This window comes from Bubalus bubalis, chromosome 4 (assembly GCF_019923935.1).
Source record: "Bubalus bubalis isolate 160015118507 breed Murrah chromosome 4, NDDB_SH_1, whole genome shotgun sequence".
Lineage (NCBI taxonomy): Eukaryota > Metazoa > Chordata > Mammalia > Artiodactyla > Bovidae > Bubalus > Bubalus bubalis.
In genome coordinates, this window is record NC_059160.1 from 52,387,408 (window position 1) to 52,414,283 (window position 26,876).

Below are 26,876 nucleotides of genomic sequence, written 5' to 3' on the forward strand. Positions count from 1 at the left end.
ATAGGTAAAAGGTATAAATAGGCAGTTCACAGAACAGGAAATAAAAATTACATAAATACACTTACACAAATATTCACCCTCATCACAGCTTTTACAAATCTACAAAGGTAGAGAAAGGGGTATGGAGAAGCAACAACAAGCAGAGTTTATAGAAGACATAAAATTACATGGGCAGGAAAAAACTTCCTGATTATAAGACAAAGTCTCTTCAAGGTAGGGAATGTGTAGAGGAATCAAAAGAACCCCAAATCCAACTATAAGTTATTAACAACAAGTGAAAGTGAAAGCCGCTCAGATATGTCTGACTCTGTGACTCCAAGGACTATACAGTCCATGAAATTCTCCAGGCCAGAATACTTTAGTGGGTAGCCTTTCCCTTCTCCTAGGGATCTTCCCAACCCAGGGATCAAACCCAGGTCTCCCACATTGCAGGTGGATTCTTTACGAGCTGAGCCACCAAGGAAGCATAGCAAGGATGATAATAAAACTATTTAACAACTGATATGGCATAGATTTAAACAGGTCAGAATGAATGCCAGCCAGTATGCTGTAAACAGTTCATACTAATTAACTGTTAGTTCTATTTACGAAAGGTAAGTTTGTAACAAAATAATATACACAGGTTGAAATTATATATATATAAGGAACAAAACACAAATTCACAATCACACTGGGAGATTTTAACATGTCATTCAGAAGCTGATATGACCAAGATCTACAGCATAAAACAGTTTTGAATAATAATTTAAGACACTGATTTAATAAAGAACCTTTTAAGAACAGTCAAGAACTCATGATCCTATGAACAACTATGGAATAGTTACAAAAAATGACTGTGAAATAGACCACAAAAATAATCACTAAAAAGAAGAAACTCCACAGACCATATTTTTTTAATTGAGCATAATGAAACTAGATATTAGTGATAATAACAAAATTTTCCATTTGAAAAAAATTTTTAATTATGCTCAACATACACTTTTGGTTAAAAAGAGAAAAAAATGAATTATCAAACTACAGATTTAAGAAAACTTCCTTATATACAGGAACTTAAAAAAATACAACAAACTACTAAGTATAACAAAAAAGAAACAGACTCACAGATATAAAGGACAAAGTAATGGTTACCAGTGGAGAGAGGGAAGGGAGGAGGCATAGAGGGAGGGGATGAAGAGGTACAAACTATTAGGTATAAAATAAGCTACAAGAATATATTGTACAACACAAAGAATATAGCCAATATTTTGTAACAACTATAAATGGAGTATAACCTTAAAAACTTGTGAATCACTATATTGTACACTTAAAACTTATATAATATTATCCAACTATCCTTCATAATCCCATCCACAAAGGAGCCTGGCAGGTTACAGTCCGTGGGGTCAAAGAGTTGGACACAACTGAGCACAAGGCACATGACATGATATTTCATAAACAAGTAAAGAATTGGACATGATTCAGTGACTGAACAACAACATACTTCATATATATATATATATATATATATATAACTTTTTTTTTTTAAAAAGCTTCCTTAATTTGACCAAAGGCATATAATGGAAGCTTATAGCAAACATCACTTAATGATAGGTAAATATTAAGTATATTAATGAAACAGAATATAGAGTTTAGAATAAAAGCTGATAATATTTTTCTATAAAGAGCTAGATAGTAAATATTTTAGACTTTATATATCGTAAGTTCAATTCTACTCTGTTCTTTTAATAAGAAAGCAGCCAGAGACAACATGTATATAAACAGGAATGGCTGTGTTCCAATGAAACTTACTAGCAAAAACAGGCAGTAAGCCAAATTTTACATACAAAGAGTAGTTCGTAACCCCTGGGGTGGAGAGACTAGAAAAAGACCCATTTCAATGAGAATTAAGATATGACAGAGATGGGACTTCAAAACAGTGGGGAGGTGGAAGAAGATTGGCTTATTTAACAAATGGTTGTGGGAGAGCCGAAAATTCAATCAGAAGAAAAAGTAAAAAGCTACAAAAATATATTGCAAGTGCATTAACATTTTAAACATAAAAAGCAAAACTGTGAATGTACTAGAAAAAAATGATAGAAAAATTATTTTTATAGTTTTGGGATAGGAAAGTCTTCTTAATAAGCAAGACACAGAGCCAGAAAGCCATTAAAATATATATATCATCATACTTGATAAAGGAAAAAGGAAAACTCTTAAAAGGGGGGGAGCAAACAAAAGACTTGGAAAATATTATTTATAACATATAGATATGTAGAACATATAAAAAACAGTAATAAAAAGAAAACCTGTAATCCATGAAAATATGATTAGAATAATGAAATCTTGTCACTTGATACAAGATCAATGTACTGGTCAAGATCAGTAGAGAGAGACCAACTTTATTTCTATATGCTAGCAATGAAGGCAATGGCACCCCACTCCAGTACTCTTGCCTGGCAAATCCCATGGACGGAGGAGCCCTGGTAGGCTGCAGTCCATGGCGGTCAGACACGACTGAGTGACTTCACTTTCACTTTTCACTTTCATACATTGGAGAAGGAAATGGCAGCCCACTCCCTTGTTCTTGCCTGGAGAATCCCAGGGACAGGGGAGCCTGGTGGGCTGCCATCTATGGGGTCGCACAGAGTCAGACACGACTGAAGCGACTTAGCAGCAGCAGCAATGAACAATCCAAAAATGAAATTAAGAAGCCAAATCTAGTCACAATGTCAAAAACAATAAAAGATGAAAAATAAATTTAACAAAATAAGATCGAGATTAGTACATTGAAAATCTGAAAACATTGCTGACCAACAACCTAAAGATCTATATAAATGCAGAGACATTCTATGTTTATAGACTAGAAGACTCAATACTAATAAGATAGAAACTCTCCAAATATTGATATATTCCCTATCAAAATCTTAGGAGAACTTTTTGCAGAAACTGGCAAGATGATCCTAAAATTTACACAGAAATGCAAAGGATTCAGAATAGCGAAAACATTCTTGAAAAAAGAATAAAATTTGAAAACTTAGATCTTCCTATTTCAAAACTTACTACAAAGCTACAGTAACTAAGACAATGTGGTACTGGCATAAGACCAGAAATATAGATCAGTGGAACAGAATTAGAAGTCTACAAATAAACTCTTACATTTATGGTCAATTGATAGTCAACAAAGATGCCAAAACAATATAATGAGAAAAGGGTAATCTTTACAATGAATAGTGTTGGGAAAATTGAATAGCCGTATGTAAAAGGATGAATTTACTCAGTAACTTCAGGCATAAAAATTACCTCAAAAAGAATCACAGATATAAATGTAAAGGATAAAACTATAGAACTTTTAGAACAAAATAGAGGAACAAATCTTTATGACCTTGAAGACAGGCAAACAGTTCTTAAAAAGGATGCTAAAAGCATAATCCATATTTGCAAATCATATATTTGATTTTTTTTAAAAAAACTTGTATCTAGAATATATAAAGAAGTCTTACAACTCAATAATAAGAATACAAGCAACTAAATTTTATTTTTTAAATTTATTTTATTGAAGTATAGTTGATTTACAATGTTATATTAATTTCTGTTGTACAGCAAAGTGACTCAGTTACACATATCTATATACATTCTTTTTTATATTCCTTTCTATGATGGTTTATCACAGGATACTGAATATAGTTCCCTGTGCTACACAGCAGAACCTTGTTGTTCACCCAGCTCTATATGACAGTTTGCACCTGCTAACCTGAAACTCTCAATCCCTCCCTCCCCCATGGCAACCACAAGCCTGTTCTCTATGTCTGTGAGTCGAATTCTGTTTCATAAATAAGTTTATTTGTATCATATATTAGATTCCACATATAAGTGATATTATATGGTATTTGTCTTTCTCTTTTTGACTTACTTCACTGAGTATGATCATCTCTAGGTCTATCCATGTTATTGCAAATAGCAGTATTTCCTTCTTTTTTATGGCCGAGCAGTATTCCACTGTATATATGTACTACATCTTCTTTATTCATCCATCTGTCTGTGGACATTTAGGTTGTTTCCATGCCTTGGGTATTGTGAACTGTGCTGCTATGAACATAGGTGTGCAATGTATCTTTTTGAATTATATTTTTTTCTGGAAAAATGCCCAGGAGTGGGATTGTTGGATCATATGACAACTTTTAGTTTTTTTAGAAACTTCCATACTGTTTTCCATAGTGGCTATACCAATTCATATTCCCATCAACAGTGTAGGAGAGTTTCCTCTTCTCCATACCCTCTAGAGCATTTGTTATTTGTAGACTTTTTAATGATGGCCATTCTGACCAGTGTGAGGGGGTACCTGAATGTTATTCTAATTTGCACTTCTCTAATAATTAGCAAGGTTCAGCACCTTTTCTTGTGCCTATTGGCCATCTATATCAAACAATTTAATTTTAAAATGAACAAAGATTTGAACAGAAATTTCACCAAAGAAGATATATAAATGGTTAAAAAGCTCATGAAAAGAAACTCAACATCATTGGTCAATAGGGAAATGCAAACCAAAACCATAAGACATGACCTTATACCCACTAGGTTGGCTACAGTCAAAAAAACAGACAATAACAAATGTTAGCAAGGATGTGGAAAATTTGAAACCCTTATACACTGCTGGTGGGAAGGTAAAATGGTAGTCACTGGAAAACAGTCCAGTAGTGCTTAAAAGTTAAATATAAATTTCCCACATGCCTCATCAGTTCTATTACTAGGTATCTAATCAAGAGCAATGAATACATATCCATAGAAAGACTTGTAGACAAATGATAACAGCATTATTATAAGAGCCCTGAATTGGAAACAATTCAAATGTCTATCAACTGATGACAGATAAATAAAATCTGACATATCAGTACAATGGAGTATTATTCAACAATAAAAAGGAAAAAACATTTGATACATGCTAAATCACTGCAGATGGTGACTGCAGCCATGAAATTAAAAGACGCTTATTCCTTGGAAGGAAAGTTATGACCAACCTAGATAGCATATTCAAAAGCAGAGACACTACTTTGCCAACAAAGGTTCGTCTAGTCAAGGCTATGGTTTTTCCTGTGGTCATGTGTGGATGTGAGAGTTGGACTGTGAAGAAGGCTGAGCGCCGAAGAATTGATGCTTTTGAACTGTGGTGTTGGAGAAGACTCTTGAGAGTCCCTTGGACTGCAAGGAGATCCAACCAGTCCATTCTGAAGGAGATCAGCCCTGGGATTTCTTTGGAAGGAATGATGCTAAAGCTGAAACTCCAGTACTTTGGCCACCTCATGCGAAGAGTTGACTCATTGGAAAAAGACTCTGATGCTGGGAGGGATTGGGGGCAGGAGGAGAAGGGGACGACAGCGGATGAGATGGCTGGATGGCATTACTGACTCCATGGACGTGAGTCTGAGTGAACTCTGGGAGCTGGTGATGGACAGGGAGGCCTGGCGTGCTGCGATTCATGGGATCGCAAAGAGTAGGACACGATTGAGCGACTGAACTGAACTGAACTGAGAGATCTCTTCAAGAAAATTAGAGATACCAAGGGAACATTTCATGCAAAAATGGGCTCAATAAAGGACAGAAATCATATGGACCTAACAGAAGCAGAAGATATTAAGAAGAAGCAAAAATACACAGAAGAACTATACAAAAAAAATCTTCATGACCCAGATAATCACGAAGGTGTGATCACTCACCTAGAGCCAGACATCCTAGAATGTGAAGTCAAGTGGGCCTTAGGAAGCATCACTACAAACAAAGCTAGAGGAGGTGATGGAATTCCAGTTGAGCTATTTCAAATCCTAAAAGATGATGCTGTCAAAGTGCTGCACTCAATATGTCAGCAAATTTGGAAAACTCAGCAGTGGCCACAGGACTGAAAAAGATCAGTTTTCATTCCAATTCCAAAGAAAGGCAATGCCAAAGAATGCTCAAACTACTGCACAATTGCATTCATATCATATGCTAGTAAAGTAATGCTCAAAATTCTCCAAGCCAGGCTTCAACAATACATGAACCGTGAACTTCCAGATGTTCAAGCTGGTTTTAGAAAAGGCAGAGGAACCAGAGAACAAATTGCCAACATCCGCTGGATCATTGAAAAAGCAACAGAGTTCCAGAAAAACATCTATTTCTGCTTTATTGACTATGCCAAAGCCTTTGACTGTGGATCACAACAAACTGGAAAATTCTTCAAGCGATGGAAATACCAGGCCACCTGACCTGCCTCTTGAGAAATCTGTACGCAGGTCAGGAAGCAACAGTTGGAACTGGACATGAAACAACAGACTGGTTCCAAATAGGAAAAGGAGTACATCAAGGCTGTATATTGTCACTCTGCTTATTTAACTTCTATGCAGAGTACATCATGAGAAACGCTGGGCTGGAAGAAGCACAAGCTGGAATCAAGATTGCCGGGAGAAATATCAAAAACTCAGATACGCAGATGACACCACCCTTATGGCAGAAAGTGAAGAGGAACTAAAGAGCCTCTTGATGAAAGTGAAAGAGGAGAGTGAAAAAGTTGGCTTAAAGCTCAACATTCAGAAAACTAAGATCATGGCATCTGGTCCCATCACTTCATGGCAAATAGATGGGGAAACAGTGGCTGACTTTATTTTGGGGGGCTCCAAAATCACTACAGATGGTGACTGCAGCCATGAAATTAAAAGACGCTTCCTTCTTGGAAGGAAAGTTATGACCAACCTAGATAGCATATTCAAAAGCAGAGACATTACTTTGTCAACAAAGGTCTGTCTAGTCAAGGCTATGGTTTTTTCCTGTGGTCATGTATGGATGTGAGAGTTGGACTATAAAGAAAGCTGAGTGCAGAGAATTGATGCTTTTGAACTGTGGTGTTGGAGAAGACTCTTGAGAGTCCCTTGGACTGCAAGGGGATCCAACCAGTCCATCCTAAAGGAAATCAGTCCTGCGTGTTCACTGGAAGGAATGATGTTGAAGCTGAAACTCCAATATTTTGGCCACCTGATGCAAAGAGCTGACTCATTTGAAAAGACCCGGATGTTGGAAAAGATTGAAGGCAGGAGGAGAAGTGGACGACAGAGGATGAGATGGTTGGATGGCATCACCAACTCAATGGACATGAGTTTGGGTAAACTCTGGGAGTTGGTGATGGACAAGGAGGCCTGGGGTGCTGTGGTTCATGGGGTCGCAGAGAGTCAGACAGGACTCAGTGACGAACTGAACTGAACTGAACAAAGTTAAAATGTATCCTTTGATCACCACCATCTCCTTCCCAATTCCATTCATAAGTATCAATCCTACAAAAAAATTCACATTATGCAAAAACTATAATAGCAAAATGGAAATATTTAACTGTCCATCTGTAGGGGAATGGTTAGATAATTTGCATAACTCAGAATACTTTTCCACTGTTAATAACAGGCCAATCCATATCTACTGCCATGTAAACATATATTCAGTTCAGTGGCTCAGTCGTCTCCGACTCTTTGTGACCCCAAGAATCACAGCACGCCAGGCCTCCCTGTCCATCACCAACTCCCGGAGTTCACCCAAACATATATTATTAAAGGTAAAAAAACAAACAAAAAAACCCAAACAAGTAAACACTCAAAGTCATAAAGCAAAAGGAAAGCTCTCACTTTATTAAAAAAAAAAAAAAAAAAAAAGAGTAGAATCAGATTAATACTCCCAAGTCCCTTCTCCCAGAAAGCAAAACATGTATCCTTGCATCACCCACTCAGGTCTTGGCCTTACAGCTTGCTTCGAACAATGGAATGTCAACAGAAATGAATGTGCTGGCTTTAATCAAGGCTTTAAAAAGCATCACATGTATCTAGTTATTCTCTCAAGCAGCATAAACTTGAGAAGCTTACCCTTAACATGTAAAAAACTGACTAATACAATGTGTTATATGAAAAAGGTCCCAAAACATACACATCAAATTGAATTATGTGTTTCTTCCTATGTTGGGGAATAGGGATCCTGCGAAAAAGAACTTTCTACATTGTCTGATTTCCTTGAAGTTCACAAGTCAGTATCTCAAAATAAATCTGTTTAATGGAAAAATGAAAAAAGACATGTACTAAAAGTATCTGGATTAGTGTGGGGGATACATTTTTTTCCCTCTTTTTCTCTAGTTTCCAAATTTTTTACGTAGTTTTAACGTATGTTATTTTTTTTAAGTTTGTAAGGAAAAAAAGGTAAGGCTCTAAAATCAATCTAATGTAGATAAAAAGACACATTAATAATGGTGATGACAACTACTGATATTGCTGATGGCAACTTGAAAGTGCTTTGAAAATTATGCCAATGATCTTATTTAGCAACCACAATGACACTGGATTTAATCACTCTCATTCACAGTGAAGGAAAACAGGCTTAGATTATTTCCACTAAAGGACACATACATGGTAAGCAGTGAATCAGAAAACAGCCTTGTGGACTCTAAACCTCCAAATCCTGAATGCTATAATGACCATGTGATCAAAACATTATGCAAAAAGAAAAGAGGCAGTGATTAATTCTGTTCGAAAAAAGAAGAGGACTGGTTCTAAAGGTATTTGCTTGTGTGAACAGCTCCTTATGTGAAAAGTGGAAATGATGGCCTTCATTTGATATTCAGATTTTTGTCACCAAATTCCCAGAGAAATATAATTTGTAAATAACCATTTGTTACTTTTCATTATTACTTACAACAACTAAAACACATTATGGCTCAACATATACAATATAACTGCCACAAGCAGTTATATTAATACCAATTTAGTTAGATGATTTGATTAAAAAAGGCACAGTTTTGAAAATTGATATACTCCAGGGACTAAGGAAAAATCACAAATGGACACAAATTTGTTCACTGTTAGGTTCAAATGCAAAGGGATAAGCTACATTGCTTTTAATAATTAAAGATGGAAGAAATTACATGTTCTTAATCTAAATCATAAAATAAACATTTGATCTGAAAAAGTGCTGGCATACCTGGGAACATTATTGTTCGAATCTTCACTTTCATTTGCCAGGCCACCAAACAAATAGCATTTGTTACCATATAAAGAGAAGCTATGTCCCAGTCGAGGACAAGGAGGTAAACCAGAAGAAGGGGGATGGGGTTTCACTTTTTTCCATAACCAACGACTTGCCTAAAAAAAAAGCATAGATACACTCAGACAAAATCATGAAACATTTCTGTTAAAATACTAAAATATCATACCAATACATTTTAATCTGAATCCAATCAGAAGGCTTCAATAAACTACTTTGGGGACAAATGACAAATAACCAAATAAATTCTGAAATTAAAATGAGTGTTCCAACAGAAAATCAGTCTAGTCTTCCATATTCACAGCTTTCCACAATGGCAAACTAAGCTAATAATCATTAACACTAGTAATCATAAAATATTGGGTTAACCAAAAAGTTTGTTAGAGTTTTTCAGCAACACATCATGGGGAAACTCAAACAAACTTTTGGCCAACCCAATATTTTCCAAATAAGGTATTCAAAATTATTTACAACTTTAAGATTACATGTAATTTATGTACTCTCACCTTTTGAAATTAGTTAATCCATGAATGGTATATATTTTAATCTTTAAATAAACATAAAGATCATAAAAAACAACTTTTTTTTCTTGGCCACACCACAGGGCATGTGGGATCTTAGTTCCCCAACCAGGGATAGAACCTGTGCTCCCTGCAGTGGAAATGCAGAGTCTTAACCACTGGCCTGCTAGGGAAGTCCAATGTAAAGATCATTTAACAAACCAAACTCCAAAACTTACTCTCTAGTCATGGATTTAAATTTTTTGAAATGAACTGCTTATAAACAGGCATAATCCATCTACATCTGCCAACTACCAAACACCCTCATGATCACAGCCTTGGGAATACAGGCACAGTTTAGGAATAAAAATTAGTCAGGGCTGTCACAGTGGGCTCTGAGTCCGGTTCATTGGAGAATCAAATTTGGAAGGCTATCTGAAACTGTTACCTCTTTTGTATGCATTGCTGGGGCGGGGGGTGCGGGGATTATTAGTGTTAGAGGAACAATTTTTATAACTAAGGCAGAAGTTTTCCAAAAGGTATGGTCTGGGGATCAGCAGCGACAGGTGTGAATTTAGTAGGAATGCAAATTCTCTGTAGACAATACTGATTCAGAAATTCTGAGAGCGGGGCTCAGCAATCTGTTTTCACAAACCCGCCCCCTGCTTCTGTTGCAGGTTAAAGCTTAAGAAAGACTGCGCTAAAATACAAAAGCCCAAATATAACTTGTACAACTGACGCTAAGTAACAGATATCTTAATGTTACAAATGTTGCACTGGGTATTGGAAAAAGAATTACATTAGAAACTTTGGCTTTTTAGTGAAGTGGAAACGTTTTCCTTGAAGCTATAAAATGTGGAGCTCACACTTATCTTCAGCATGTTAATGAAATATTTTGCAATCTTTCAAAGAATTAAGAGCAATATCATTATTAACATTTCAGTCTGAGATAATAAATTTGAAATACACTTACTTGTAACTCATATAACTCATTGCTGTATCTTCCATATTCAACCATTCCCCCAAATACTAAAATTCTGGTACCATCACAGACAAATCCATGGGCAGCGCAACCTGGAGGGATGTCTCCTCTAACAGCTGGTAGGAACCACTGATTTGTAACTAGTAGCCAAAATAAAATGAAAACCAATTATAATAAAGTTATCATAAACTATGAGTATGTACTTTTATAAGGATCGTTTATATCAGTGGTTCTTAATTGGAAATGATTTTGCCCGGTCAGGGACAAATAAAAATTTTTTAGCTGTCATAAGTGGACGGGCGGGAGTACTACTAGCAGCTAGTGGGTAGAGGACTGGGACTGCCAAACATCTTACAGTGCACAGTACCCGTGTGCTTAGTCGCTCAGTCGTGTCTGACTCTGCGACACCATGGACTGTAGCCAGCCAGGCTCCTCTGTGCATGGGGATTCTCCAGGCAAGAATACTGGAGTGGGTTGCCATGCTCTCCTCCAGGGGACCTTCTCAACCCAGTGACTGAACCCGGGTCTCCGCATTGCAGGCCAATTCTTTACCGTCTGAGCCATCAGGGAAGCCCAATGCACAGTAAAGCCCCCTAAAACCAAAAATTATCCCGTTCAAATGTCAATAGACATGCTGCTGAAAAACCTTGATCTATATATCATTTAATTTCTCAACAAAAACCCTACCTGGGGAGTATCATCCTCTCCATTTTACAAGTGAAAAATCTGACACTTAGGTTAACTTTAGCGCGGATCCTAAGCAACTGGCAGAGCAAAATTCAAACTGGGTCTAACTTAACTTCAAAGCCAAGATTTTCACATTCTAACGAAGTACCGATTAACTTTCTAACTTTTTAGGCTGGGGTGCCAGAAGTAGGAGAAGGTGAGAAAATAAAAAATTTCTCCTACTCCACCATTTTATTAATTTCTAAATGACCGCTACAATTAAGCTATTCGGCCAGAGAAAAGTTACGGACCGCGACGTTGATCTGAAACTCCGCAATTAACGTTACACCAAGAAAACAGCTTTCTTATGACAGTTGGCGCATTTATAAGTGGGAAAAAAAATGAAATTCCAACCTCCCTTATATTCCACAGAGGTACTCAAGGGCAAGGGCCTCCGCGGCCCGAGGCATTTCTCATCCGCAGCGGTGCTGAAGCCGACGGCCCTCCCAGATCGCCGAGCGCCAAACGGCTGAGCTTGGGCACACACACCCAACTGCGCAGACCCAGGCGCCGGTCTCAGCCACGAACCACTTCCCCGCCAGTTAAGAGCGCTGAAAACGGGGTAAATATCTTGACTGCCACCTGCCAGATACGGGGCTCAACTGGGGGTGAAAGTACCAGAAGGCCTTTCCTTTTCCCTCCTCATTTCCCCTATATTCTCTTCCTACGAAGGAAGGAAAGCAAAGACAGGAAAGGCCCCGAGGAGCGCTGGTTTGGAGTTGGGTTTTGACAGGGAGGGATCTCGGGGCACCGAAGTGGGCGAGACTTCGGCAAGAGGCCCAGGCGGGTGGAAACTGTCTCTCTCGCCTACGTCCGCCAGCAGCGTTGGCGCGGGCCGGGAGGGGGGTGTCCACGGCCGTCTGCCAGAGGGCCGGCGCGCCCCGCTCCGGGGCCGGTTTCGCCCGAGGGGAACCCGGGGAAACGGAGCTACGGCCCGGGACGCTGCGGGAGCGGGGCCACCCGGCCGAGCTGCACTCCTTGCCGCCGGTCGGAGAAGGCAGTGACCCGGCGGTGACAGCTGTCAGGGCCGCGGCCGCCGCCTCGTCTCCCCTCCCCCTCCACGGCTCCCGCAGGAGGGGCCGAAGAACCGCCGCCGCGCCTACCGGTGTTGTAGACGTGCAGCTCATCCGCGATGCCCTCGTTGCCCCCTCCAAAGATGATCATCAGCTCCCGGATGGCCACCGCTCGGTGTCCGTGCCGGGCGCGGGGGACCGGCCCCGTGAAGGAAGAAACCCGCCTCCAGTTGAGGAGGCTGGGAGCCGCCATCTTCCCAACCCCCGCCCCTCTGCCCACAATGCACCGCGCCCGCTCCGGCGCCGCTGCTCCCGGGGGAGGGCGGGGACCGGCCTCCAGCTGTGCGCTTGGGGCGGGGGACGGTACCCCAAGGTGGGGGGATGATGGTCATGTGACCGCGGGGGTCCAGAGCAAGGCTGGAAGGCTGTGAGGAGCGGAGCGGGGCGGGGCAGGGTGGGGGGCGAAGTACTGGAAGGGAGTACCGCCCCTACCCCCGGGCGACGTGTCTGGTCTGGGCACCAGGGGCAACGGATTTTAGGATGGAAGGAAATTTCCTGCTGACCAGTCTCCCCTCCCCACCCAGTACCTCCAGTTTTGTGTTTGCAGGAGAAGATAGACCGTTTCCCTTTACGGGGGGAGCATCTAGGATGTGCAAGCGAGTCAGACCCTTTAAACAATGACAGCACAGCAAGAGAAAAGCTCACTTAGAGGTTTTGAAGTGCCGGGAGCGGGGCGAGAGGAGAGGGGAGTTGGTCTCCGCAGAGGGCGTGACATGCGTGCCCAGGCGCCGCAAGGGCGGCGAGGATGCCCACGAAGGCGGGGGCATGGGGCGACCCGGGCGGGGGTAATGAGGGGTAGGGGAGGCGGGCGGGGGTGATCGGGCGTGTGGGGTAAGGGGAGCCGGTCTGAGAGCAGGAGGGAATCTGGACCACGACCGAGCGTCTGCGAGCGCCGCGTGCCCGCTGTAGCTAACTCTGGAGGAAGACCGGAGCTAAGCTTGCCAAGACAAATAGGGCAGATCAGATTTGGAGGGTGCCATGCCAAGAAGTTTAGGAAAGGTGAGCCGCGAAAGTTGTTTTGTTTAAGCAGATGGGAGGTTATGAATAGATTTCTGTTTTATTGTTGTCAGACGTTTGAGGGTGTTTAATTGACAAGCACTGTCCTCCTTGCCTTATGTGTTAACTCATGATTCTCCCAACAATCCAGTGAAGTGGGTACTGTTTTCTCCTTTTAGTGAATGGAGAAATGAGGTACAGAAAAGTAATTTTCTCGTGGGCCCACAGCAGAGAAGAAGTAGGGCCAGGATTCAAAGGCACAACTTCTGATTCCAGAGCACCAACCCCTAGCCACTATACCATACTTCCTCTGAATGCAGTCATAAGTAACCCTTTTAAGTCTGGGCTGCCTTGTGATCTGGTCCTATAAAGAACCACACTTAAAGTCTTGGGCCGGGGAGGGGGGCGCTGGGGAGAGGGGGGGCTGGGGTGGTGGGGGGTGGGGGGGAATTCAGTTCAGTTCAGTTCAGTTCAGTCGCTCAGTCGTGTCCGACTCTTTGCGACCCTGTGATTCGCAGCACGCCAGGCCTCCCTGTCCATCACCAACTCCCAGAGTTCACTCAGACTCACGTCCATCGAGTCAGTGATGCCATCCAACCATCTCATCCTCTGTCGTCCCCTTCTCCTCCTGCCCCCAATCCCTCCCAGCATCAGAGTCTTTTCCAATGAGTCAACTCTTCGCATGAGGTGGCCAAAGTACTGGAGTTTCAGCTTTAGCATCATTCCTTCCAAAGAAATTTTAAAGCAATATAGATCCCTACCTCACACTCTTAAGGTATCAAAGAGGGAATACACATAGTGTAGACCAAATTTCCTAAAATTTCGTTTTCCTCATCTTATTTTCAGTTTCTTTCATATGCCTAGCTCATCTCCTGTCCCCAACTCTCTCAAACCTAACCATGCCTCTCCCACCTTCTCATTCATCTAAACTTCCTTTTGAGAGGTCATTCTCTTCCTTTTAAGAAGGAATTCTTACTATTCTTTACAGCTCCTGTTTCTCAAGTTTTTACTCTCGCTGATTAATGCCTGAACTTCATGATATGGTCAAAGAGAACTTGGAATAGGAAGATGGCTGGAAACAAAGAAAGAAAGCTATGAATATTTATGTACTGATTTTTTTTTTTTTTTTTTTTTGGTTACATACAAACCATGTGCTTTTAACTGTTTTGGTTATATATTTTTTATCTGAAACAATACTGGAAAAGTTGGGATAGAGCAATGAGTTTTTCATAAAACATTAAATATTTAGTTTAAAGAACTGTACTTTATTCTGAGAGTTTAGTGTTAAAATGTCCTAGCTTTTATAAATGATGCTTTTAAGTGAATGGTAGTCTGTTTTTGTTTTGTTTTAATGTCCTTATAGCAAATGACTAAGGGTAAAATTAAAAGTTGCAAACCCAATGTTGATACTCAGATTTTAAAAAATCCAAACTGGTGTATGATATTTGAAAGTCTGAAAACCTCTGAACTAAGGGAAAGATGAAGGCAAAATGTTAAGACAAAAGAGATTACAAGTGATAACTGCTTGCTTAGATAAGGAGCTTCAGGATGGTGGGACACGTCTGTATTAGTTTCCTAAGACTGCTGTAATGAAGTACCACAAACCATGTGGATTAAAACCACAGAAAGGTGCTGTCTCACACTTCTGGGGTCTAGAAATCTAAGGTATCAGCAGGGACATAATCCCTCTGAAACCTGTAGGGAAGGATTCTTCCTTGCCTCTTTCTAACCTCTGGTAGTGACTCTCAATCATAGACCTTACTTGGTTTGTAGCCACATCACTCCAACTTCTGCCTCCATCCTCATATGGTGTCCTCCCTGTGTCTGTGTCTCTTTTCCTTTTCTTAGAAGTTCATCAGTCATATCACATTAGGGCCCACCTGCTGACCTCATCTTAACCTGTTTACAGCTGCAAAGACCTTGTGTTCAAATGTCACAATCACAGCTATTGGGAGTTAAAACTTCAGCATATCTTTTTGGGGGACACATTTCAATATATGACAAGATGCTTAATCCACTATGAAGGATATTTTAACAGAGTACCTATGACTCAGCTCAGCTCTGTTTAAGTGAGAAATCTAGAATAGGTCCCCAGTTCTCAAGAAAGCTACCTTCAATCTTTGAAACTTTAAGAATGCAAGTTGCCATCTAGGAGAAGAGTGTAGAAAGGGAAGAGTGAGGCAGAATAGCACCCTAAAGAAACCAACTTCTAAGTGATAAAGACAGAGGAGGCTCTCATGAACGAAATGGGGAATAAATAGCCAGAGGAGTCAAAAGGGAACTGGGTGAGGGCGATGTCAAAGAAGCCGCAGGCAAAGGGGCTTTCACAGAGCGGAAGTGGTTATCAAAGCCAAGAGCCATAGAGAGGTCAGATAAGAGAAAGACCGAGAAGCAGCATCTGCTGAATTTGCAGACTAAGAGGTTATTAATGGCCTAGATTAAAATACTTAGTGGAGTGGGAGGAGGGAAGCCACAGAAGATCGAAGAATGAATAACAAGTGAGGCTGCACAGATAACATGTATACTTTACTTCTTACACAGACTTGCCCCTGAAAGGAAAGAAAAAACAGTGGCTGGAGGGGAGGAATGGCTGGGTAAAGAGCAAGCTATTCTTATTCTTTTCCAGGGATGAAACTTGAACATGATTGTGGTCCTGAGGAAGAATTCAGATGAAAAGGTTAGAGATGTCTTAGTCGGTTCAGGCTACTGTAGCACTACAGGCTGGACGGTTTCTAAACAACCCACATTTATTTCTCACAGTTCTTGAGGCTGGAAGGTCTGGGTGCCAGCATGGTCAGATTCTGATGAAGACTTCTCTTGCAAGTTTCACACTGCTGACCTCTCACTCTTTCCTATCTGGTGAAAAGCATGAGGGAGCTCTCTGGGATCTCTTATAAGGGCATTCATTCCATTCATGAGGGCCCCACTTTCATGACCTTAGATCAAGAGCAGAAGTTCTACATCCTAACACCATCACTTTGGGGTGTGAGGATTTCAACATTTGAATTTGGACAGGGATACAAACATTTCAGTTCAGTTCAGTCCCTCAGTTGTATCCAACTCTTTGCGACCATATGGACTGCAGCATGCCAGGCTTCCCTGTCCATCACTGACTCCCAGAGCTTGCTTAAACTCATGTCCATCGAGTTGGTGATGTCATCCAACCATCTCATCCTTTATTTCCCGCTTCTCCTTCTGCCTTCAATCTTTCCCAGCATCAGGGTCTTTTCAAATGAGTCAGTTCTTCACATCAGGTGGCCAAAATATTGGCATTTCAGCTTTAACATCAGTCCGTCCAATGAATATTCATGACTGATTTCCTTTAGGATGGACTGGTTGGGTCTCCTTGCAGTCCAAGGGACTCTCAAGAGTCTTCTCCAACACCACAGTTCAAAAGCATCAATTCTTTGGAGCTCAGCTTTCTTTATAGTCCAACTCTCACATCCATACATGACTACTGGAAAAACCATAGCCTTGACTAGATGGACCTTTGTTGGCAAAGTAATGTCTCTGCTGTCTAGGTTGGTTGTGACTTTTCTTCCAAGGTGTAAGCATCTTTTAATTTCATGGCTGCAGTCACCATCTGCAGTGATTTGGAGTCCAAAAAAGTAGTCTATCACTGTTTCCACTGTTTCCCCATCTATTTGCCATGAAGTGACTATGAAAAAAGCTGTGTGCCGAAGAATTGATGCTTTTGAACTATGGTGTTGGAGAAGACTCTTGAGAGTCCCTTGGACTGCAAGGAGATCCAACCAGTCCATCCTAAAGGAAATAGGTCATGAATATTCATTGGAAGGACTGATGTTAAAGCTGAAATGCCAATATTTTCGCCACCTGATGTGAAGAACTGACTCGTTTGAAAAGACCTTGATGCTGGGAAAGATTGAAGGCAGAAGGAGAAGGGGATGACAGAGGATGAGATGGCTGGATGGCATCACCGACTATGGACGTGTGTTTGAGTGAACTCCAGGAGTTGGTGATGGACAGGGAGGCCTGGTGTGCTGCAATTCATGGGGTCGCAAAGAGTCGGTGAGCAAATGAACTGAACTGAACTGAACTGAACTGATGGGACCAGATGCCATGATCTTAGTTTTCTGAATGTTGAGCTTTAAGCCAACTTTTTCACTCTCCTCTTTCACTTTCATCATGAGGCTCTTTAGTTCTTCTTCACTTTCTGCCATAAGGGTGGTGTCATCTGTGTATCTGAGGTTATTGATATTTCTCCTGGCAATCTTGATTCCAGCTTGTGCTTCATCCAGCCCAGCCTTACAGCCTTGATGTACTCCTTTCCTTATTTGGAACGAGTCTGTTGTTCCCTGTCCAGTCGTAACTTTGCTTCCTGACTTGCATACAGATTTCTCAGGAGGTAGGTCAGGTGGTCTGGTATTTCCGTTACTGAAGAATTTTCCAGTTTGTGGTGATCCACCACAGTCAAAGGCTTTGGCATAGTCAATAAAGCAGAAATAGATGTTTTTCTGGAACTCTCTTGCTTTTTCCATGATCCAACAGATGTTGGCAATTTGATCTCTGGTTCCTCTGCCTTTTCTAAAACCAGCTTGAATATCTGGAAGTTCACGGTTCACGTACTGTTGAAGCCTGGCTTAGAGAATTTTGAGCATTACTTTACTAGCATGTGAGATGAATGCAATTGCGTGGTAGTTTGAGCATTTTTGGGCATTGCCTTTCTTTGGGATTGGAATGAAAACTGATCTTTTCCAGTCCTTTGGCCACTCCTGAGTTTTCCAAATTTGCTCGTATATTGAGTGCAGCACTTTGACAGCATCATCTTTTAGGATTTGAAATAGCTCAGCTGGAATTCCATCACCTCCACTAGCTTTGTTTGTAGTGATGCTTCCTAAGGCCCACTTGACTTCATATTCCAGGATGTCTGGCTCTGGGTGAGTGATAGTACCATCGTGATTATCTGGGTCTTGAAGATCTTTTTTGTATAGTTCTTCTGTATATTCTTGCCACCTCTTCTTAATATCTTCTGCTTCTGTTAGGTCCATACCATTTCTGTTCTTTATTGTTCCCATCTTTACATGAAATGTTCCTTGGAAAAATGATAGTTTTGACTACATGGACCTTTGTTGGCAAAGTAATGTCTCTGCTTTGTAATATGCTGTCTAGGTTTGTAATAGCTTTTCTTCCAAGAAGCAAGCATCTTTTAATATCATGGCTACAGTCACCATCTGCAGTGAATTTGGAGCCTTTTAAACACAAGCGTTTAAATCATAGCAAAAGAGTATGTCATTTGGAAATGCTCTCTCTTACAAGTAGCATAATATCCAACACAGTGTAGCTAAATGATATGACAATTATCTTGCACAAGAAATCTGGGGTAGGTAAGTCTAAGGTTAGTTTAGCAGTTTAACAGTGTTACAGTTCCAGGTAGCAGCTCTGAATTTCTCTCACCCTTTCCTTTGTGGTTAAAAGAAGGTTGTTGTAGCTTTGGACATTGTGTCCCCACACAACCAATGCCCAAAGGCATGAAATAGGAAGACATTCAGGACGAGGAACTAGAACTCTCATTTTACAAGGAGGAAAAGCATCTTACTCAGAAACCACCCAGCATACCTGCCATTAGGTTTCATTGGCCAGAACTGGGGCATTTGGTATATTAACATTACATTAGCTGGGGACTTCCCTAGTGGTCCAGTGGTTAAGAATCCGCCTACCATTGCGGGGGACGCAGGTTCAGTCCTGGTCTGGGAAGACTCCACATGCCACAACTACGCTGGTGCACCACATCTGCTGATCCCTAGTGCTGCAATAGAGTCTGTGTTCTGCAGCAAGGGAAGCCCAAGCACCACAGTGAAGACTAGCTCCTGATCACCACAACCAGAGAAGGCCCGAGTGCAGCAATGAAGGCCCAGCACAACATCTTCAAAGTGCAAAAAGAAATAAATCTATAAATTTGGAATTCTAAAAAGACTTGAAGATTGAAAGAATAATAATAATAGGTATGTGGTCTCAGTCGAATTATTTTCTTTGGGCTTCAAATTCTCTGTCTGTAAAATGGGAATGATGATAGCATCTATTTCTTAAGGTTATTTTGAAGATCAAATGAGATAATACATGTAAAGTACAGGCTGTGCTTGCATTGTAGGAGAGTGTAGTTCCGTGGAAATGACCACAGAAGTTGAAACCCTGCAAAGAGATCTTAGGCCTCAGACAGTAAAGAATCTGCCTGCAACCAGGAGGCCAATCTCCAACTAGGAGACCCAGGTTGGATCCGTGGGTCAGGAAGATCCTCTGGAGCAGGGAAGTGCTACCCACTCCAGTATTCTTGTCCGTAGAATTCCATAGACAGAGGAACCTGGTGGGCTACAGTCCATGAGTAGCAAAGAGTTGGACATGGCTGAGTGACTATCATTATCACTTCTACCAAAGAAGTCTTAATTCTCAGTGGGAAAAACTACAGTTGTTCTGTTCTTGATCTTTAAAAATGTTTGTCAAAATATTTAAAGTTCTCTTGCTGTTGGTTTTAACTGTCTAAAGAAATGAAAAAATAGTAGACTTCATATTTATTTGTTCTACTGTAATTTAAAACAGTGGACCCATTGAAGATGAAAATTAAATGTTTTGGGTTGGTTTTGTGGCATTTTTTTGGTACAAAACTTAATCAAGAGTTGAAGTTTTTTGGTATAAAACTTACCAAAGTTTTTTTGTTGTTGTTGTTGGTATGAAACTGAGCAGTGCTTGCGTTCTTGTAATATAACATACTGTAAGGAGTAAGCATCTATTCTGTGCCTTAGAAAATGATCATATTCCTTTCTAAGTTTGGATCAGTTTCCCATATTCTATCCTTAACACTTTCAGCATCATGAAATAGCTTAGAGAGTTTCTTTAATGTGAATTTTTTTGCCTGTGTCAATCCTTCTGGAACATCTCCACCCTCATCACAACGACTTTCCTTATTTATGTTTTTAAAATCACCTTTACTCAATTTTTCTGGCTGCATAGCTAGCGTTGAATAGTGACAGTATCATCCCACAGCAGCTATTTCTTCTCTACCTCTGTTTACCTTTGATGTGAGTTTCACTCCCACCGTTATCATTTGTTTGTTGTTTACTTTGGCTTTGTTGGGTCTTCGTTGCTGCTTGCAGGCTTTCTCCAGTTGTGATGAGTTGGGGCTACTCTCTAGTTGGGGTGCGTGGGCTTCTCATTGCAGTGTCTTCTCGTTGTGGAGCACAGGCTGTAGGTGGGCGGGCTCAGTAGTTGCGGCTTGCAGGCTCTAGAGTGCTGGTTCAGTAGTTGTGTTGCACGGTGTGGCACAGGGGGCTTGGTTGCCCCGAAGCCTGCAGAATATTAGTTCCCGGACCAGGGATCGAACCTGCATCCCTTGCATTGGCAGATGGATTCTTAACCCCTGGACTGTCAGGGAAGTCTCCATTTTTATCTCTTTTGCTAGCTTTTTTTGTTGGCCAATTCTATTATCTGTTTTTATAGATGTCACATGAGTTTATCACTGGGAATTAAGGAAGCAATACAACTACATGCTTTGCTATCTGTACATAAATTGAATAACAACAGCCCAGTGACCAATCATTTATAGATTGTAAGAGAAGTGACATGATTGGTCACAAAATCATGCTGTTAACAGCATAATAATTTTGTGGACTGAAAAGCTAGCAGCAAAGTTTATACTTATCCAGTTACTCACAGTTGGTATACTGTGGTAACAGTTTTGAACTGTGTTGTAGGGGGACTGATGTTATTAAACTATACTGAAATATGTAGTTTTTGTATATGGTGCCTGAAATGTATGCTGACACCGTGCACAACAAGGAAAGTTCTGTGCTTAAGCAGTGCCTGGCATGTGGTTAGCACGTGGTACATAATAGATTGTTTCATTTCTATCATTTTCATTACATTACTACTGTTTCTATTCATCCTGAGCTATAGGACAGAGGGTGGGGCTGGTGCTGAGAGGCAGCAGACAGTGAAGTATTTTCAGTTAAGAGTGTAAAATTGCCATGTCCAAGGGACACCTTAATCTCAATCGAGGACTCAGGCCAAGGGCTTATTGGCAGCAGTCTGACCTGGGGTTTGAGGAGCACCAGCAGGTGGGCAGAGCTCAACAGCAGAGAGTGTGGGTAGGCACTGTTCCCACCATGAAGGAGGCAGATGGTGTTTGAGAAGTCTGCTCCCAGATCACAGGGCTCCAGCAATGGCTAGAGCAGCAGTCAAGGCATGGAGAGGGAGGGCACTGGCAGGATCAACACAGGACTCCAGGCTAGGGAGAGGCTACACCAAGGACTAGAGCAGGGAACTGGCACAGAAGCCAAGGAGGAAAAGCAGTCATCTCATGGGGGAGATGGGGACCCCAGCGTGCTAAGAGTCAAGCATAGGAGCGATTGACGCAGCTAAGGAGTGGCAGAGAAGAGACAGCGCGTCTGAGCTCCAGACAAGGAGATGACCCATCACTGAGCTCCCCCCATCAGCCAGGGAGAGGGAATTGAAACCCTCAGAGTCGTATTTCCTGCCCCCATGCAGCTGATCTTGGAGCCCAGCCCCAGGAGACCGAGGCAGTAAATAGAGCTCATTAGCCGGTCCCTGGAGAAGGCAATGGCACCCTACTCCAGTATTCTTGCCTGGAAAATCCCATGGATGGAGGAGCCTAGTAGGCTGTAGTCCATGGGGTCGCTAAGAGTCGGACACGACTGAAGCGACTTAGCAGCAGCAGCAGCAGCAGCAGCAGCAGCCTGTCCCAGGGCGGTAAGTCAGCGCTACTGCCAATGCTGCTGCTCCCTTTCCTTCCAGTCATGTTTATCAGCTTTTATAGACTTTATCTTACCAACTTATATGCAAAGTAAAACATTCAGCCAAGGCAGGCCCATTGGGTAAAAAATGATAAACATTTGGCTTTCAACCAATAAGAAATAAACATGGAATAATAATAACTCAGATAATTGGAGTTGTGTTGACTAATGACTGCACAAATGGAAAACGCATATAGATCGCATAGGACTGGCATTCAAGCAAGTAACTGAAACCTGACCAGAGCAACTTAACTGGATCCAGGTTTATCTTCCTCACATGGTTATACGCCCCATAAATAGCTCAGGCTGCTATGGTGACTCCCAGAGCCATCAGGACTGAGGCTCCTCCTGTGTTCTTTCTTGTTGTTCTTGTTTAGTTGCTAAGTCATGTCCAACCCTCTGCAGAACCTGTGGACTGTAGCCTGCCTGGCTTCTCAGTCCATGGGATTTCCCAGGCAAGAATACTGGAGTGGATTACCCTTTCCTTCTCCAGGGATCTTTCCAACCCAGGAATCGATCCTATGTCTCCCAAGTCTCCTGCATTGGCAGGTGGATTCTTTACTGCTGAACCACCAGGGAAGCTCCATTCTTGCTCAGTCCAGTTCTCTTTAGTTCCTCAGTCCTGTCTGACTCTTTGCGACCCCATGGACTGCAGCACACCAGGCCTCCCTGTCCATCACCAACTCCCAGATCTTGCTCAAGCTCATGTCCATTGAGTCAGTGATGCCATCCAACCATCTCATTCTCTATCGACCCCTTCTCCTTCTGCCTTCAATCTTTCCCAGCATCAGGGTCTTTTCCAATGAGTCAGTTCTTTGTATTAGGTGGCCAAAGTATTGGAGCTTCAGCTTCAGCATCAGTCGTTCCAGTAGGTATTTAGGACTGATCTCCTTTAGGATGGACTGGTTGGATCTCCTTGCAGTCCAAGGGACTCTCAAGAGCCTTCTCCAGCACCACAGTTCAAAAGCATCAATTCTTCAGTGCTCAGCCTTCTTTATGGTCCAACTCTCACATCCATACACTCTTGTCCTTAATTATCATGTTCAGGACCACTGAATCACGCAATGGCAGGTCACAGATATTTTCCATTTGCTTGTTTGGATCTATACTCCTCTTTAACTTGCTCAGTGCCCTGAGATTGACCTAAATGTATTGCATCACCTCAACTCTCCAGGTCTCTGGTGTCCAGTTGGGTTTGGCCAATGGAAGGCACTACCCACAGAAAACTGTAAGGTTGGGGTAATGAACCTCCTCATTCCTTTCTTGGGGTGAACAGAGGCTGCTCCTCTCAGGCAGCCCTTCCCCGCAGCTGTTTTCTCTTGGTCCTGGTAACCACTCCCTTCTCCTGCCCACAGAACTGGAAATGCTCCCTGCATCGCTAACCCCAGGCTACAGCCTTGACTCTTAACTATGTTTCCTAACACCGACTACACCTTTTCAAATAGTGTCTGTTTTCCAAGTCTCCACCATCAGCCCATTGGAGTGAGCCGTGTGTGTCCTGTTGGGACCCTGACTGATTCAACATGGTGGTCTCTGCACACACCCAGCAGGACCATAGGCAGCAGCACAGGGTGGTCCTTTCAGCCACAGGGTGTTGAGATGGCTACTCCACATCCAGGCTCCAAGGTTGGATTTCAGACAGGAGGAAAGGGCAAAAGTCACCAAACGGCTCTTTGCCAGGAAAACAGTAGCCTTCCAGGAAGTCCCAGACAGCCAACTTCAGCTCACATGCTGCTCTGGCTGCAGGACCTTGGAGGAGGTATGAGTACTTTTCACTGGACAATCGCCACTTCAAATGAGTGTTTCTATCAGTTGGCCAAAAAGTTCCTTCAGTTTTTAAGTAAAAATGAAAGACACATTTTTCATTTTCCCCAAGAACTTTATTGAACAACATATTCCATTAGGTTTGTTCCACTCCCTTCTGCCATTTTCAGGCAAGTTCATAATTCTATCTTCCCAAAACTTTTTCTATTTGAAGGGAAGAAGCCGAGAGGTTACTAAGTAATACCAGGCTATCAATGTTGGCAACAGCGTATAACAAATGTGGACTTTAAAACAAAGTCACCACTAACTCACTGTTACAATGTCTTTCTTTTATTCATACTTTGAAGTGTCTTCCTGCAACAACACTAATAATAGCTTACATCCTAACCCTAGCCCTTAGTGCTTTACATGCGTGATGTTTTTTAACCCTCACAAGAAGCTTCTTCATCTTATAGATGAGGAAACTGAAAGTGGGCTTTTCAGGAATGTGTAAATATAACGCCTTAGTTGACACCTAGATTTCTGTCAGTCTCCAGAGCCCAGGCTGGTAACCACTGCACTTCTCAGGGTGCTCCTATATCCTGCATCTCTTTCTATTCTTATTTCTTCCACAGAGGAGAATCTATGCATCCAGTGTGGAAATCCAGGTCATAGATAATAAGCCTCTTGCATCCTCAGAACATGGCCCAGCAGAAATAAAGGAGAATCTGCAGTTGGAGGCAGTAAGGGATCAGGGAGAAAGTGTACCAAGAACAATGATAGAGAGATTTGGCTCCATATGGAAGTTAAGTATGATCAGCAAGCAGGGTCTATGAACCAACATGATCATTATTTTGTTTCTGAGTCCCCTTCTTGGGTGCTTTGTTCTCATACTCTCTGAAACTCCTTATTCACCACCTCTTCCACTGGGTCAGGCATTTTGCTAAGTGGATGAGAGATATGAAGGAGAGAAAAACCCAGCCTTTGGAGAAAACTGGACTGGGCAGGTGTGGAGCTTGGAGCTTCTGAAATGGCAGTGGCCAGCCCTGAGCCAGGAAATGTTGGTATTTTGTTCATGTAGTTGCAGTGAGGGTTGGAGCAAGAGTACTTAGCACACAGTACCCCCAAGCTATCACCCAGAACCTTCTGGCTTCCTGCAGGTGATCAATATATAAAATGTATCTTTGCTGCAACCTAAGATAAATATCTTACAATCACAGCTGTTAGCTGAAACATTGAGGAGAGTTGTGGTTTAAAACAGGTTCCTGGAAGTAAAGAGAGAAGAGGAATAGTGTGAAGTCGAGTCTGCTCCAAAGAAAGGTGGCACACTTGCTGGTGATGTAAAGGCTCTTTGTTGTTTACTTACTAACTCCTGTCTGACTCCTTTGCAGCCTCATGGATTGTAGCCCACCAGGCTCCTCAGTCCATGGAATTTTCCAGGCAAGAATACTAGAGCAGATTGCCATTTTCTACTCCAGGGGATCCTCCCAACCCAGGGATCGAACCCAGGTCCTGTGTTTCCTGCACTGGCAGGCAGATTTCTTACTGCTGAGCCACCAGGGAGGCCCTAGGATAGGGTAGACAAGAGAATGACACAGGGCTGCCAGTCATTCTCTACAGTGCTTCTGAAGGATGACCTTGTTGGCTTTTTTTTTTTTTTTTGGCCATGCCATGCTGCCCACAGGATCTTAGTTCCCTGGGCCTTTGGCGGTGAAGATGCTGAGTCCCAACCACTGGACTGCCTGGTAATTCACTTGAAGGATGACCAAGTGAGGAAATAATTATGGATACAATTTAACCCCAGAGTTGCTGCCCCAAATCCTAATATTTGAAACACTTCTCAAGTAAGAAACAGTTGCAAAGCGCTAAACAGAAATTCCAGTTCCTGCTTCATTACTATATTGCTGTGGAAACTTGGACTTTAACTTGCTCAAAAGCTCAACTTGCTCATTTGCAGACTGGGGCAACAAACATCTGTTCAACTTACATAACAAGAATGTTATAGATAAAACAGAAGTTATCAAAATGCTTTGTTAATGTTCCAAGTTCTATACAAATAGATCTGGTCTAGATACTCTGACTCTGCAAGTTCAAGTCTGAAACCAGCCCCCACTGAGTCCTTCAGAGCCACAGTGTTCATTACAGTAGCCACCAGCAACACTGGCTATGAGGACTTAAAATGTGACTGGTGCCACTGAGGAACTGAATTTTAAATTGTACCTAGTCTTAATCAATTTCAGTTGAAAAACGGATTCATAATCCAGTGACTGGAAAAGTTTGAAGTGTGTTTGGAGCAACCTGAGCCTGCAAATCTATTTTTTAAATCATAAATGTTATAAAATCTAAATACATATCAGTTGTTTCTGATGAAATTTAGTGTTGGAATCGAGACATGCTGCAAATGTAAAAGACACACCAGATTTTAAAAGCTTCATACAAAACAAAAAGTGTAAAATGTCTTGTTAATAAGTTTTCTGCCAATTAAATGTTGAAATAGTATTTTTAATATATTGAGTTAAATAAAATTTATCATTAAAATTAATTTGACCTCTTTGTGTTTTTCTTTTTTGTGAAGGATTTTTTAAATGCTTTATTTTTAAATTGGAGGATAACTGCATTACAATGTTATGTTAGTTTCTGCTTTGCAACAGTGTGAATCAGCTGTATGTACACATAGATCCCCTCCCTCTTAGATCTCCCTTCCACTCCCCATCACATGCCACCGCTCTGGGTCATCATAGAGCACCAGGCTGAGCTCCCTGTGCCACACAGCAGCTTCCCTCCAGCTAGCTATCTTACATATGGTAGTGTATATGTGTCAGTGCTGTTCTCTCAATTCGTCCCACCTTTCCCTTCGCCCATTATGTCCACAAGTCCGTTCTCTGCGTCAGCATCTCTGTTCCTGCACTGCAAATAGGTCCATCAGTACCATTTTTCTAGATTCCACATATATGCGTTATTATACAATATTTGTTTTTCTCTGACTTACTTCACTATACTTTTTTAAACTAAGAGCTTTTATTTTTTAATTATTGGAAGATCATGGCTTTACAATATTGTGTTGGTTTCTGCT

At 41.7% G+C, this 26,876-nt stretch overlaps 2 protein-coding genes across 5 annotated transcripts in view; one reads left to right on the forward strand and one right to left on the reverse strand.

The window, feature by feature from the left end:
* HCFC2 (host cell factor C2) overlaps positions 1 to 12,533 on the reverse strand; it is a 51,414-nt gene extending 38,881 nt beyond the window's left edge. For 2 of the 3 annotated variants that reach the window (XM_025283609.2, XM_006077207.4), the window contains exons 1-3: positions 12,330 to 12,533; positions 10,492 to 10,640; positions 8,956 to 9,116 (exon numbers count right to left, since the gene is read on the reverse strand). In XM_025283609.2, the coding sequence (XP_025139394.1) occupies positions 8,956 to 9,116; positions 10,492 to 10,640; positions 12,330 to 12,492 (473 nt within the window). In that variant the 5' untranslated portion in view covers positions 12,493 to 12,533. Of the gene's footprint in view, positions 1 to 8,955; positions 9,117 to 10,491; positions 10,641 to 11,580; positions 11,714 to 12,329 lie in introns of those variants that run through there. The other variant, XM_044941413.2, reaches the window with a different exon arrangement.
* The window catches only part of GLT8D2 (glycosyltransferase 8 domain containing 2), a 59,863-nt gene continuing 44,691 nt past the window's right edge, over positions 11,705 to 26,876 (forward strand). The window contains exon 1 of one of the 2 annotated variants that reach the window (XM_025283611.3): positions 11,705 to 11,788. The gene's annotated coding sequence lies outside the window, so the exon portion shown is untranslated. Of the gene's footprint in view, positions 11,789 to 18,859; positions 19,259 to 26,876 lie in introns of those variants that run through there. The other variant, XM_044941415.2, reaches the window with a different exon arrangement.